We start from the raw sequence: 16,152 nt of genomic DNA, 5'->3' as shown, positions 1-16,152 counted from the left end.
TCTCAACCAGCACCTTTCATGGCAAGTAGCAGGATTATTTTCTTAATAAATATCATAGTATCCAAGAAGAAAAGCTAACTAACAATTGGGCTGAAGGAGTAACCTGTTCACTAAGGTCTTCAGAAATTGCTGAGTGCTGTCCTTATACCTAAACAAATATATGAAATCCAGATGAGTGGAAAATTTTAGAAGGGATCAAAATCTTAACTAGAAATCTGGTATCAAGAGAGGGCTTGTCACAATTCTGTTGATTCTAGAAAATCATAATCAGCCCAATTTCTAGAGATCACAATGATGAGTTTTTATGCATTCAGAACATGAATTTCCACATGAAATGGTTTACAATTATAGTTTTGTAAATTAGGCAGCAGAAATGCCTGCTAAGGAGGTACTAAGAACTTGAGAAGTTAAAGGAATTCACCTTTTAGGGGGAAACCACCTTTGCCTCTAGGTTACTCATTCCATAGGGTGTGGTAGCAGGGGCCTGGCAGGCAGGTGGTGAAGACTGCTCTTCTTAACCTTCCATACATAGGCAATGAGCTTTTTGCAAAAGCCATTGTGGGCACCTGGCCTATTTCAGGGCCCGTGTCTCTCATCAGTGACTCCTAAGATACCAAGGCTCCCTATAGTCTTCCATCAGTCTACTTTCAAAACCTACTCATCTAGTTTATGACCCTACAGACAATTTTCCAGGGCTAGACTCCCTGCCACCCCTGGAAAAGTTAAGTGGGTTCAGATTATTACATTGAAGTCTCACTCGATTTCATTGTTACTAAGATGAAGATTTTAAACTCTTTTAAGGGTTAAAAGAAGTGGTAGGAACATGTCAGGGTATCTTTTTGATGTCCCTTCATTGATAAAGGAGCCCTGCCAAGGAGTACCAATCATGAAACCAATCATTTTGGAATTTCTTGATATTGCGTTAAGAAAAACAAACTTGCCCTATTTAGTAAAAGTTTCACTTCAATCTGAAGTGCAACAAGAAACAAAAAGATAGGAGGAAAACATCAATGATGGTTCAATCCTAAAGTCTGGTGAGTGAACCTGTGTGACCCAAGAGTTGGGCTGGCATATGCTTAGGACCTAGGACACATTTGGGTTTTTAAAGCCCTGGGGATTCTCCCGGGTGAAGGACTCAAGGATAAATACTGTTAAAACTGTCAAGTGGAAAAACTAGGAAAAGACTGTGGAGTGACCGGTGCATTTGGAAGTCTGTGTGTGGCTTGCTGTTCCTTTTTTGGGAAAGCTAAAGTTTTTTTTTTTTTTTTCTTGTAAAATTTCTATCGTTATTTTAATTGATATTTACAGATCTTTTCCCCCATCTTCTGTTACGATTTTTAGGTGCTTCAGAACTGGGCCCTTTTTCAGACCCCAGGCAGTTCCCCAGCATTTCATCTCTCACTGAGAGCCGCTTCTCCAACCCACGAATGCACTATCCAGCCACGTTTACTTACACCCCGCCAGTCACCTCAGGCATGTCCCTCGGTATGTCCGCCACCACTCACTACCATACCTACCTGCCACCACCCTACCCGGGCTCCTCCCAAAGCCAGAGCGGACCCTTCCAGAGCAGCAGCACTCCATACCTCTACTATGGTACATCGTCAGGATCCTATCAGTTCCCCGTGGTGCCGGGGGGAGACCGGTCTCCTTCCAGAATGCTTTCGCCCGGTACCAGCACCTCGAATGGCAGCGCGCTTTTAAATCCAAATTTGCCTCACCAGAATGATGGTGTTGACGCTGATGGGAGCCACAGCAGTTCCCCAACCGTTTTGAGCTCTAGTGGCAGAATGGATGAATCCGTTTGGCGGCCGTATTGAGATGCCTCAGCGGTGGTCCAGTGGCATCTGCCGACCACACCCCACAGGTGTCAATGCATACATAGACAAGGAGAGTGCATATATATGTGTATCAACTAGCTATCTACCAAGTGCCTATTGTCTCGAAGACTTTCCACCCACCCACTAGTCAGGGTCTTGCAGCGGTAAGAGAGTAGACGTTGAGAAGCAGAGGGCCCAAGAGAGACACTCGCGGTCAGGTTTCAGATTGTTTACTATTTAAAAATGTACTTTTACGAAGGCACAAACAAGGGGAAAGGTATTGTTGTTGTTTGGTCTGTGACCCTACGTCACCTGTTCCCATGCCAATTCAGAGAGGTGGACTCCAGGCTCAGGAGGGAGAAGAGCAAAGCCGCTTCCTCTCTGTGCTTTGAAACCACCACCTCGTGGTTGCAGCTGTACGTGGGCTGATGCACTCGGCAGGCCGGCTTACGAAGCTGGTCGAGGTACATGCACAGGGACCACAGGCAGAATGGATGCTGCCCTTCCAGTACCATCCATTCTGGGTAACCGTTCCAAAGTTTGCTTTCAGACTTGCTGCAGGTACTCCCATTTGAACTGTTTAGTTCGGTTTCATTTTTCCTACTCTAAGAAAGTGACTTCAAAAATAATGATCAGGATAGATTATTTTATTTTACTTTTTTTATATTTCCCCCTTTTTCCCATCTAGCCAAAAAGAAATCCCACTCCTACTCCATCCCCTTTTCCTTTTATAAGCAAAACTGAAAATGGCAATACCTTATTATAGCCATAATGGTATAGATAGTGTTTGAGTTTGGCTGTGTGTTATTTGTTTTCTTTTTTTTTTAAATTATGAATATGTGTAAAATCTGAGGTAACTTGCTAACGTGAATGGTCATATAACTTTAAAGATATATTTATAATTATTTAATGACATTTGGACCTTTGAAACATTTCTTAGTGTATTGATATGTTGACTTCGGTCTCTAAAAGTGCTCTTTATTAAATAACAAATTTCTTCAGTGGGCTAGAGCCATATCTGAAATATTGCTAAGCAATTTCAGTTCATCCAGGCACAATGTGATTTTTAAAAATACTTCCATCTCCAAATATTTTAGATTTTAGTTTGTTTCTGTGATGTATGAAGGAAATGTTATGTTTAGTTCTTTCAGATCTTTGATCGCCTCTAACACAGCTTTGCCTTTTTAAAGCAATAATTAGGGATTTTTAAAAACTACCCTTAGCCCTTGTGTCACTTATGTTGTCCTTTATCAGCATCAAATGCTGGAGTGATGTGGTTTCATAATTTCTTTCAGATAATTATGACTCTTGTCATATTAAAAAGACAAGCACAAATGAATCACTGAACTGCAGAAAAAGGTTCTGTGGTTTCATAGTTAAGCAAAACTCTAAATCGGCAGACTTCATAGTGAAGAGCAGTTGGTAATGGCCACACATGTGAATGGAGGGTCCATCATGACACACATCGTGCAGGGAAGCCCACTTACACCATGGACTCCGAATCAACCAGCCTTACCAAACAGTACTTCAGGAGAACCAAATGTGCCTTACTCATGACCCCACCTGGTAGTTTTCTGCAAAGCTTGCATTTTAAGGAGCAGAATGAAGTCATTGTCCTAGGCCAGCTGGTCATCTGAAGTAGCAGCTAAGTTCCAGCAGGCAGCCGATGGGAAAGGACCTGGAGCCTGTGGGGACCTACATACAGCCAAGGGAGGGCCCAGGGTAGACAGGAGTAGGTGGCCTTTGGTGTCTACCACTAGGTATGGATTGAGTTGGAGCCCTCCTGTAGGTTGCACTTGGGACATTCCTGGTGGCATGTGACCAATTCCTGAGGGTGAATCCTTAATCCAAGTCAGAATCATTTAATGACACCACCAGGCAAATCATTGCCTTCCTCCCCACCATGTTTGAATCCTGTACCCTCCTAAGCAGGACTCTGCAGAGATTTGCCTCCAGCCCCCAGACACCATCTTGCTCTCTGGTCCTTCTCATGCCCACCTTTGTAGGCCACCAAGCAAGGCAGGATAGCTGTGGGGCAGGTGGAACTCTGTGTGCCCCTCCACCCTGGGAGTCTCCCTTAGAAGTCATCCTGACTCCTGATATAAATTGAGGGGAAACAAAACACTTTGCCTTCTAAAGGTTGTGTACCAAGTATGCTTAGATGAAACAAGCCACTTTGCTATTAAGGAAGATGGAAGCAGTAGTTGTTACTATTTATTGTCTGTGTGTGGTAGCTTGAAGCACACCACTGTCCATTTATTTGTAAGTGTAAGATATGTGTTTGTTTCAGCAGCACTTAAAAAAGCCAGTGTCTGGTTACACATCTCAGTTTAATTAATTGACATAAAAATGTTACCATCAGTGCCAGCTGCACCCTATTTAATAATAAAAAGGTACTATATTTGTACATTATTTTTTAATATTAAAAGGGCTTTTTTTAAGTTTACAGTACACATATTAAGTGACTATAGGGATGTTTTAGTGTTGAAGTGTTGTTATAGTGGCTGCAGGCAGCAACCCAGAAACACTTTAAAAAAGTTTTTTTCCTTGGGAAAAATTCAAGCACTTCTCTCCACCCTCACTCCAACCACCCCTATAGAGTAATTCATGTTGTTTAGAACGAATTCTGTTTGCTGTTTTTTAATTTTTTGGCCTAGGGGAATTCATTTCTTCTTCTTCTTCTTTCTTCTTTCTTCCCTCCTCCTCCTCTTCTTCTTCCTTCTTCCTTGTTCTTTGTCTCTCTCCCACCCCCTCCCTTCCTCCCTTCTTTCTTCTCCCTCCCTCTCTCTCCCTCTCCTCTCTTCTCTCTCTCTCTCCTTTTTCTTCTCTTTTCATCCCTCCCTCTCTTTTTCCTAAACTCTTAATTTGCACTGGGTCATGTGTATGGTTTCTGATTTTAAGACCAAAGCGCAAAGTCTTAGTACTATTATGGAACCTGGAGTTAAAATAACATGGTTCTCTATGTAGCACAACTGTTGTGGGAATTTACAGTATGACCAGCACAACCACAATTTTTTTTTAATCTGTTTCAGTTGTCTCATAAATTTTGACCTATGCCAGAGTTCTGGAACAGGTACTACAACTTTGGTTTTAGATTTGTGGAATGACGTCCAGCCTGAATCTAAGAGACTCAACAGATGAACTATTGTTTGCTTTTGAACAGTCTCATTCCTCGCCCCAAGGCCCTTTAAAAGTGAGCAGAGAAATGTATCCACACCATTAAAGATTATCCATTGTAAATTTGGAAGGGAGGCGATGTCTGTGCTGGTTTAAAGGGTTCCCTCCATTCTGAGTAAAGGTACCAATCCAGAATCTAGGTTAAATGTGGAAACACAGAGCATTAGCAAAAGTAGTCATTATACCTACGGTATTTGAAAAAAACAATGATCAACAAAATAAAAGATGACTCGTCCAAACCTTGAATTTGTTGTTCTTAAAGAGATAATGCATTTTAAAACTATTTTCTATGTGAGAACTTTTTAGTTGTCTGTTTACTTCATGTTTACAAATAACTGTTTGCTTTTTAATGCAGTACTTTGAAATATATCAGCCAAAACCATAACTTACAGTAATTTCTTAGGTATTCTGAATAAAATTCCATTTTGGGGAATATGCTTTACCATTCTTCAATCTCTGTGGAACAAAAATATTTGTAGCATTTTGTGTAAATACAAGCTTTCGTTTTTATTTTTCTAGTTGCTATTGCTCACGGCTTGCTTTCCACGCACACATTGTACAAATTCTGCTTTGTGCTACAGGTCATGATTGTGGATGAGTTTACTCTGAACTTCAAAGGGACTCTTTGTATTGTATGTTGCAACTGTAAATTGAATTATTTGGCATTTTTCTCATGATTGTAATATTAATTTGAAGTTTGAATTTAATTTTCAATAAAATGGCTTTTTTGGTTTTGTTATGTGTGTACATTGGGTTTTTTCTCTTCCGCGGTTTCTTCTCTAGTCTGATGCTCACTCCTGGCCACACCTGGGCACTTACTGCTTTTAGGACTTGCCAGGGCTGGATAAGAACAAAGATCCTGTCTTCCTGGTGAGAGGGGACATCTTGGTAAGCACTGTGCTCTTGTTTTGTCCTGCTCCTAAGCAGGGTGGGTGAGGAATCTAGCAGTGGGCTTATCAGCCTGGGTCTGAGGGAAGGAGTGCTCATTTTCTACCCTAATAAGGAATAAAGTCCTTATTCCAACTATGGAACCAGCTAGAGTGTATAGATCTTGATGGTTTCAGGATTGGACTCTTTGAGAACATGAACAGGGCCTAGCAAGGGAACCTCAGCTATAGTCAGAAGAGTTCAGGCAGCCCAGAATACAGAATATAGGGGGCAGCCGGTTTTCCTTCCTATATCTCTTTTAGGCTTTAAAAAATAAAGTCAACCAAAGCCCACCGATGAGTAAAAAAAGGACCTTGGCCTAGAGGGACTCTAACATCAGAGATTTTATACTAAGTGAACTAACTACAGTTTGGAGATTTTTTTTTTTCTTGTCCATTGTTTATTTGTGTAAGTCCCTCCCTGCTTTAAGGTTGAGGGCCTACAGTTGCTTTCTGTATGGTCTCTGCTTTCTGTACGGTTTGGCTTACCACAGTTCTAGAAGAGGGACCCAGGAAAACATGGTGCAGAGAAGCCTGGTCACTGGCCATGCTGGCCCCACAATACTGAAAGAGGCCTCCCTTAAGAGGCTCTGTTCATTCTTAACCCTTTGGACTGTTTTCTGAGAAATCTTGGAAACGGCTAACTTCTAAAAAGTAGTGCCATCCTTCCTGAGCGAGCTTAAGCCAGAGAACCTGTTTGCAACTTTTCCAGGATTTACTTATTAAAATTAAACATCTATGTGGCTTTAAGGCATCCACAAAGGAGGCGGCACAGTGGCTTGCTCTCTCTTTCTCTCTCTCTCCAGTTTTGTCCAGCAGCATGTTGTAGAGTGAATCACTTTTCTCCTTTTAGTGAGCCTCAGTTTTTTTGACTTGCAAAAGGCATCGTTGACGATACTGATACGGCAGACCAGGTAATTCTGTGTTGTGTGTGTCGTGGGGCAGTCCCAAGCATTGTGGTGTTTATACCATCCCTCACCTCTACCTTCGAGATGCCTGTAGAACCCGTCCCAATCACGACAACCAGAATCTCCAAGCACTGCCATTTGGGCCCTGGGAGGTGACATCTTCAGTTGAGAACCACTGGGCTAGAGGCTCTGTGTAAACTTTTAGGTCAAGCTTTAATGACAGGGCTGATAAGAGGCTACATTGTTCACTAAAATAGGGTCACCAGACAGAATACTGAGGGGCTAACCAGTAATGAATGCTCATGGAACTTTTCCATTCCTTTCCCTGCTGGACCTTGAGGTTTTGATGTATTGTCAGGGTGCTCCTGACTTTTTTTAATCTGTACTTCATCCCTCCTCTCTGTATCATCGGCTGTACAGCCAGTGAACGGTACAGCTGTGGGGCTTTGTTAGATCTGTACTAGCTGGCCATTATTTATCATGATTGTTCTGTTTCTCACTGAAACGACAGGAGGAAGAAGAAAGCAGTTTCGCCAGTGTTTTTGACCCCTCGTGTCCCAAACAGTTAATCATCAGACATTTCTGTGAGAGTGGGTGTTTCCTGTTAACTCAATCCCAGCCGAGACTGGCCCAATAAACACCTTAGCTTTCTGGACAGAGTTTATTTGGCTGGGAAGTGGGTATTGCCATGTAAACAGGAAGCCCCCCTGAAGTTACTATCTACAGATGTGGTTGAAGAGCTACATGTTTGTATTTATGGGATTTGAAAGCAGTTTGAAAGGCAAGGGAGGATGCTGGGGAAACCCTCAGTCAAGTCAGTGAGAGCAGGTCTTACAGAGGCTCACAAGCTGATTTTTCATTCCCACTGGAAACAGTAAACAATAATGACACAGCCAAGAGCCACTGTGCCAATGGAGGCACTGACTTGTCTACCTAGATTATCAGGAGAAAAATGGCCATAGCTTCTCTGTCCCAGCTATTTGAAAATCATTTTGGATATCAGTCCTAGGAAACAATGCTTTTGTGGGGGGCATTTAAAAAGGAGGGGACTTACAGTATTGGTGAAGTCTGAATTTTTCTGAGGAGGCAGAGGACAGCTTGCCTAACTGTCACAGCTCACCTGTGAAAGCCCAGGTGGCCTCACTCATTAGCTCCTAGAGTCAGTTCCAAAGAGGCAGATGTGTCTAGGCATTGGGCAGTGAAGGTCCTAGTAATAGGGCACTCCCATTTGCACCCTAGGGCTGCATACCTAGGTACACTGCAAGGCATTCCACAGCCATCTTTCTGCTCTTCATTGGCTTTCTCCTTGACCTTGGAGAAGGTGCTTAAGAAAGACCCAGTAGGAACTGACATTTAAATTATGGTGAATCTTTCCGCTCCCAGCCACCCTTCCAATGCAGCCTAGTAAACCTCTTTGAGACTATCCAGGGGCTTCTTGATGGTAGCTCTTCAACCTAGAGGCTATGGAAATGACATTTTAAAAGGCTGCAAATCAAAACTTAGCAAAGAAAAGGATCCAGTGAAGATGCAGAGAGTAATATATACCAAGGTGGAGTGTGTGTGTAACAATGCATGCACACCTGAAGGGAGGGAGGAATAAAGGAGGATAGAAAGGAGTACCTGAGCAGCCCTTTAGGGAAACATCAAGTTCACCTTACCCATAAATGAGCTCCTTGACACACATTTATTTTCCTGAGTTGTTTGTTATTTCTGCAATTTCTGGAGAAACAAACAAACCACCTTTTCCCATAAGTGATAAAAGCAGTTACTTAGTGTTCTTCAAATCAGTTGTTAGGATAAGGGACACTGGATGCTCCATGAGTTAAAGGAGTGTGTTGAACTTAACATTTAAGAAGTGGTTGTTACTGATTTTCGTAAAGCTTTTTTTCAAAGGCCTCTTGTGACTCAATCTAACCGGCTATCCAGATATACTCAGCCAGTGAGAATGCAGAGGGATCAACTATCTGGAAACTCACTTAGGTTTTACTGAAACTTATTTGTTTCCTTTTCTTATCATCTTGTTGCAATGATGTCAAGCCACTTAGTGGGGTTTTCTGAAAAGACAAAACAAAACTTGCTTTATGTTTTAGTGTTGCAAACATAGCTCACTTCTGGACTGCTATGTAATCTTCCCAGGTCATTTAGTCTCAATAGCCAAGAGAAAGAAGAATTTCCCTCACCTGCCATTATCAAGAACATACAGCAAAATGCTTTTTAAAAAGCAGAATTCCTCTACTAGAGCCCTCCAAGGAGTAGCTCTTGCAGCAACAACTTGAAATTAGGACCAGAACACAAAAGGTAGCCAGGTTTCATGCAGCGTTTGTGCTCTGCAGGCCTTAGGAAATTTCTCTTGGAGCACCTTAATAGTAGAGTCAGCCTGAACATAGGACTGGAAAGGGACGAGCGCTGTCTTAGTGGGATTTGAGGTGCAGTACACAGTGGATGAGAGGTGGGGTTACCAAGAATCCCCACAGCAGGATCTCATGATAGATTGATACAAATGTGCAAATTTATTATTTAAGAACAGCGAAAGGCTAACAACAAAGCCACAAGACACATACAAGTGCGGGAATATTAATAAAGCATTTTTGTGACATAAACCTCTTTTGGCATTCGTTTTTTCCCCCAAGTCATTTATTTATTTCTTTATTTTTATAACTCCATCTGTCTCTGACAGAGAAACAACTGCCCTGTTTCACTTTCTGTTTCTCTTCATTCTTCTGCCCCCCAGACTTATAAGATCATTACGTATTCCAATAATGTCTTTGCTTAATTTTGTTTTCTCTGTCATTTAATTTTTAAGATTATGGAAATCACAATGACTTGACATTTTTTTTTTTTCCTGTACTGGGTCTTGAACTCAGGGCTGATACCTTGAGCCACTCCACCAGCCCTTTTTTGTGATGGGGTTTTTCACGATAGGGTCCTGTGAATTATTTGCCCAGGCTGGCTTGGAACCATGATCCTCCTGATATCTGCCTCCTGAATTAGCTAGGATTACAGATGTGAGCCCCTGGTTTCTGGCAGACTTGTCTCTTTCTTTCTTTCTTTTTTTTTAGCAAAGTTGAAGAGTCTGTTTCACGTTGGTGGATCTGGGGGCAGAGAAAATTTAACTCTTATGGAAATCTCATTGGTGCATCCACAGACAACAAATGCAGGCATCTTCTAGAACACACAGCGCACTCAGATTGGGAGATTGATAGGCCAATTTACAGTCCTGGTGGCCAAGAGAGGCAGAGAAGCATCCAAGAAGGAAGCAAGTGCTGAACTTTATAGCAAGGAGTTAAGTGGTTAATAGGAAATAAGGTTTTGTGTTTTTTTTATTGGCTAATGAAACCTCTCAGGATTTTTCATATTATATGGTTCCTTCAGGCGCCTAGTCCAATGCTCAAAAACAGAAAAAGACAAAAACAACAACAAAAAGCTGGAGCCTAAGTACCAGTGCAGTCCCAATTTTGTGTACTTTTTCACTTCCGCTGTTGTAAAAAAAAAAAAAAAAATTCCTCTGGTAGTTCAAGTTTATCGCTGTGCAGGACAGGGTCCACATTTGAACAACTCCAGTGGTTCCTGCCTGCCTCTAGTGACAGGAAAAAGCACGCTCTGTCTCTCTCTGTTTCAGAAAAGGGAAACCAAACGATGCATACATCAGGAAATTTTAAAATGAAAGCTGTGGTGGAGGAGGGAGAACAGATAGTGAACCGAAGCACATCTCTGGAATCCTGAATGCAAATGATCTTTGTCTTTTACTGCCAGTGGTGCTGTTCTCCCAACAGAGCAGGATGTTCTTGTTTTTAATAATAGCCAGACCAGATGCTAACTTCTCCCCGGCAACATGCTGGAGAAGTGAGAAGGCAAACAGCTGATTCCTGTTAAGATGAACACCAGGAGAATAAGCCAGAAAGTATGAGAATTCTCTGGAGGGTTTTGCTTTGTAAACCCCTGTTTGGCAGAAAGATCACAGAATCTGAGCTGAAAACAGCTTGCCCCTGGTTCTTCAGCCTGGCTGCTTACTGGGGGCTTTTGAGCCTCTCTTCTTCACCATCGAGCCCTGTTCTAAGTTATCCAGAGGACTGGCTCCAGGTTCCCCAAGAGAGAAAGTCGGAAGCCCTGGGCTCTTTGACTTCCAATGTCTGTAGAAAAATACTCATCAACAGGAGGAATTCTTTTACATGCTCCTTGCCATAGAAAATAGTGAAATCCCGAACGTGAGCCAACATTTTTAAATGGTATCTTTGTTCCATCTTTTTCACTCCCTTCTTCCCCCTGTCAGAGTCCATCAAATCTGTCAGACACTATTTTGTTTTAGAATATGTCACACATGCTCCCAAGGATCCGTGTGGGGGTCTGAGGGGCCAGTGCCCTGAGCACTGATGACCAGGTGGCTCATGGCTGCTGGCTCATGCCACCATGGAAAGTTGTCCCCATATCAATTCTGGTGGGAGCAGAGGTGCACTGGTCTGCATGGAGCTTTTCAGTCTGTCTTGGGGCTTGGCTCCCAAGGGCAGCAGAAGAGCGAATGAGAGAAAGGAAGGGATGTTAGATGCACACTGAGAGAGTCACCCCAGTAATCAGTCCCAAGAAGCCCCCTTTGTTACCTTTCCTCTTCACCTCATCCTCAAGAGACCTATACTTTGTCTCCAACTGCCACTCCTTCCCTGAAGTGCAGAAAGGGCTCCCTACTGTCCTCAAAGTTCATGTGGCCCTGATCTCATCTAGATGAACATCCTGGGGAAGAAAGGAACAGGGACCTGAGATGATTTCCCTCCTCCCCTCACTTTAGGATAGCACTGAAGACTATTGCTTTAATTTCCTTTTGGGGAAACATTTGCAAAGTACCAGTATCTTAAAGGCACATGTACTTGGCACTTTTCTTAATAGTTCACATACCTTATCTCAATCTTCCCAACAGCCTATAAAGAAGTTAGGACTGTTTTAATCCCCATTTTACTGATAGGAAACTGAGGTTCAGACTTGTCCCACGTTACACAGCTATTAAGACTCAAGCCTAGATCTGCCTGATGCCAAAGACTATGTTACTAAGTTAAAAGTGTGCACACAAACTTCTTTCTCATCTGTGTAATGGAGGTTATGAGAAGTAAATGAATTAATGAGGTATGAAAATGCCTAGCAAAGTGTCTGGCTCATAATAGATGTAAAGTGGATGGCACCTATTATTGCTCACAACAATTAAGATGATTATTTTTAAAGGCATAAGTAAAATTTCCAATTCATTTGAATCACAATAGAGCTGGAGCCACAAGTGGAGCATTTTTTTTATTCTTACTTTTACTTTTTAATTAGCATACATTGATAGCATGAGGGGGTTTCATTGTGATGATTTCATAGATGTGCACAGTATACTTTAAGCAAATTCATTCCCTCCCTTATATTTCCTTACCCCTGCTCCTTCATCCACAATATTTTTTAATTCTACTTTAATATTTTTTAGAATGCTGCTCTTTGAAAGTGATATTTTTCTATAGACCTTTAAATCTTTTTTTCTATTGAATATCAAAATTAAGTTTGGATGTGGACACCTTCCTCACGGAACACAGAGACAACCCATTACATCAAACCTAAATATAAAACACATTGACACACGCAGAACAGGAACGTTGACCTTACCCTGATCCCAGCCTCCTATCTGTAGTCTCTTCCCAGGTTTTCTATTTAGTTTCATGTAAACATCGCTACTGAAAAAAGTGTTATTAAGTGTTATTGAACTTAATTTGGCAATGTTGGCTTCATCTAATAAGAGAAAGACCCAAGCCTAAAAATTCCTGTCCGATTCAACTCTTAGCTTTTCCATGCGTGGCTCTGGGGTCCTCCTTGCCATCTGATGAGGGGACAGCACATGTCTCCCCTGTTTCTGAGCTGATGTCACTAAGAGGTGTGCAGTGTAGTGGAGGGAGCTGATTGAGAAGCTAAGGGAAGCTACTGTGCCCAGAAGTGGGATCAGGGGCTGGGCAAGGCTTTGTGCTCAAGTACAGGGGCTGGAGGAACCCTATATACTAAATCACTCTGAATGAATAGGTAGGCGTCCGAGTATCTTAAAGCACTTTATAAACTATCATCTTCAATTGACTTTTTATGGAATTAGTATCCCATATCGCCAAAAGTCCAGATAACAAAAATAACACCTCTCTTTCCCACCCTCTCTCTCTCTTTTTTCTGCAAATATTTATTGAACACCTACTCTAAATAGAGCAATGTGTAAGATCACCACCTTTGAAAAGCTTATTTGGAAACTTCTTTTTCCGTTTAGTCCATCTCAATAAGAGAGGTTTCTGTCATGCCATTATTTATTTTAAGCAAATTCAGATGGCCAAAACAGATTGCAAAAAACTAGAGATTAAAAAGTTAGCCATTTGTTTGTAGAAAGAATTTAGATAGTTTTGATTTCTGTTTATAGCAAATTTCATTTCCCATTTCTCATTTCCTGTAGCACTTGAGTATTTGTAAGGTACTTAGCATCTATATTTAGTCAACCAACCTTTCATTCCCACCACATGTATGGGCGGCTTGGTGTTTAACAAGTGGGCAATTTTTTCACATAGAGTGGACAAGCTGCTCTCCCATCTCCTCCTCCCTGTTGTGGCAGCCATGCAGCCAACTCTGCATGAAGGGGTTGATCTGTGTTTAGAAAGGGGTACATAGGAGATGGCTGAGAGATGAGGGTTCCAGGTCTTTAACTCCTGCTATGTGATGTGTGACCTGGAATACTTAGCCTCTCTTGACCTTCTCTTTAAATCTGAGCAATAATCAATAGCCTGCCAGATAGTCCATTGGGGGACCATATAATTCTTACCTATAGATTTGGAACAGCTTTTAGAATGGAGAAATTATGGGATGTTTTAAGAGGCCACTAGAGTCTGCCTAGCATTAAGAGAGAGAATGGAGTCCATTGTTTCTCACAGAACTGGCAAAAATGGCCATTCTGTAGAGCATGAGGACACAAAATCTCAGAGAGGTCAAATCACTTGCTAGATCACCCTGTGGAAGTCAAGGGTTAGGATGTCTATTTCTAAGCTGTTCTCAGACTCGCTCACCAGAAGAGACATTTCCTTTCTTTGTAGTAGTAACATCTTTTATATTATATTTTCACTAAGCATTTATTAGGCAATTTTCTAGTGTCTGTGAACTTATTTTCATTCATTACAAACGTAGGCAAATTGATTCGTTAAAACTTTCATAGTTTTCAACACACTGATTCTATATTATATTCCAGTTAGTCTTGTTAAAGACCTGCTATATATTACCTTATGGAAAGCATAGGTGAAGTTAGTCTATTACTTAGTGGTCGGGAAATTCAATCTAAGAGAATCAATGCCATTCCTTCCTGGACAAAGATGATCTATCCATTGCACCAGTTTCAAGTTGATTTTCTTTTTGTAAACAAGAGAGGTTTTCTTCCCCAGGCTCCTGTCTCTCCATACTAAGGACAAATGTAGTGGCCTTGCAGTGGAAAGGGATTGTGTCGTGCTCTGGCTACAGAGTTGAGGCCACTCTTGATTTACCATGATTAGCATGCTATCTTGTCACCTAGACAAATGAAAACGGCTCATCTTGAAAAAAGTGCTTTTCATCTCCACTGTACCTTTCTTTTATCTGCTTGCTCTCTGAGTCACTTAGAACCAATGCCTCTTCAATGTAAAAAGTGGAAGGGAAAAGTATGCTAACAGGGCAATCATAGCACACACAGGTAAAGCATGGTGTTATTGACAAAACTTACAGTACTGTTGATCATATGACCCCTGTTTAATGATAGACACAGCTATTACAGTGTCAGGTGATTTTCAGAGGCAAGTGATAGTCGTTTATAGGACAAGAGGAGGTGGAAGGTTGAGAGGAGGAGGAATTTGTAGCTTTCCCCCATCCCTTGAGAAAATGGTTGACACTTCTTTGTTTCACATCTCCAACTCTGGTCTGATCCTAGAGGAAGGGTAGCATTTTTATTCTTTCAATAAATGTTGATTCAACACTCACTAGAAATGATGGCAACAAAAATGAATGAGACAGGCTACTACCCTCATGAAGCTACCATCTGCTCAGAGAGACAGATATATCCTCATTCTTCTACAGCATAGCAGGTGTCATAACAGAGGTATGAACCAGGGGGTTAGGGACACCAAGGAGCCAGCAGCTCCAGGGAAAGATGGGAAGATGACATTTGAACTGGATCTGGATGAGTAACTCCACAGCACCCTGGGTCTGAGATGAGCAAGTGTCAGCCCCAATCCTCCTTGCAGTTACTGTGGTTCCTGGGGTTGACCACCATTCTACCATGGGGCGCCGTATAACAGCTCTTCAGAAAGAAAAAGAGACAGAGTAACCACAGGCTCTGTGGCATTGTGACAGCACATTTCATTGATGAGATGAGCAAGAGGGATTCTCAAAGGGGCTGGAGTTGGGGGAGGTGAGCAGAGATTCTGTAGAGAGGCGGCCAGACTTTGGGAAGCCATATTTGATAGTAGAATTTAATAATTAAAAACCAGAAGGAATACCTATGTTATCAAAATGCATAACTTGACAAGAGTACATGAGAATTTAATGTTTAACCAAAGAGATATAACAAATGTTAGATGACAGCATAAAATAATCACATTTTTAGTATCGAGCATGAGTATGTTTTATACAGTTACATGTCAATTCCTACTACCAAGTAAACTGGGGTCTTGATGGGGTAGTGAGGGATAATTTTGGCATATAGGTCCCATCGGCATTCAGTAGGGAAGGGTGACAAGCTTAAATGATTGGGGTAAGTTTATACCCTGGATGTCACATATTCAACAGATATTCCTGTTATTGACCCTAAAAAAGATTTTCATTTGTTTTTCAGCAGTACTGGGGTTTGAACTCAGGGCCTTGTCTTAGGCAAATGCTCTACCACTGGAACCCTGACCCCAGCCCTTTTGAATTCAGTTGTTTTTCAGAAAAGGCCTCCTCCCTGGGCTGGCCTCAGATCTTGATCCTCCTACCTCTGCCTCCCAAGTAGGTGGGAATACAGGTATGTTCCACTATGCCAAACAGATCCTAAAAAAGATTTTATTTTTTCACCTTTTTTTAAATTGTACTGGGATACATTGTGACATTTACAAAAGTTGTTACAATATATTGTAGTTGAAATTCACCCCTCCATCATTCTCCTTTATCCCCCCTCTAAATAAGATTTTAAAGCAGATCTACCCATACCTTCAGACTTCTTCTTAGGAGGTCCACTGTGTTCCTAAAGGATCTCACATGGACTCTTTCTTTCTGCTCAAGCCCATCCAGCTCCCCTCCTATGAACTTCCCCTTTCATAAAATGAACTTGTCTTAACC

The 16,152-nt window shown here is 41.7% G+C and overlaps 1 protein-coding gene across 5 annotated transcripts in view; it reads left to right on the top strand.

Moving 5' to 3' along the window:
- Runx2 (RUNX family transcription factor 2) overlaps positions 1-5,736 on the top strand; it is a 116,926-nt gene extending 111,190 nt beyond the window's left edge. For 4 of the 5 annotated variants that reach the window (XM_074082014.1, XM_074082013.1, XM_074082012.1 and 1 more), the window contains one exon: positions 1,342-5,736. In XM_074082014.1, coding sequence (XP_073938115.1) covers positions 1,342-1,820 — 479 coding nt within the window. In that variant the 3' untranslated portion in view covers positions 1,821-5,736. The remainder of the gene's footprint in view (positions 1-1,341) is intronic. The other variant, XR_012450627.1, reaches the window with a different exon arrangement.
- Positions 5,737-16,152: the final 10,416 nt, after the last annotated feature.

The sequence above is a fragment of the Castor canadensis genome, chromosome 8 (genome assembly GCF_047511655.1).
Source record: "Castor canadensis chromosome 8, mCasCan1.hap1v2, whole genome shotgun sequence".
In the NCBI taxonomy this organism is placed as follows: domain Eukaryota; kingdom Metazoa; phylum Chordata; class Mammalia; order Rodentia; family Castoridae; genus Castor; species Castor canadensis.
This window is presented reverse-complemented; position numbering and strand designations above follow the sequence as displayed.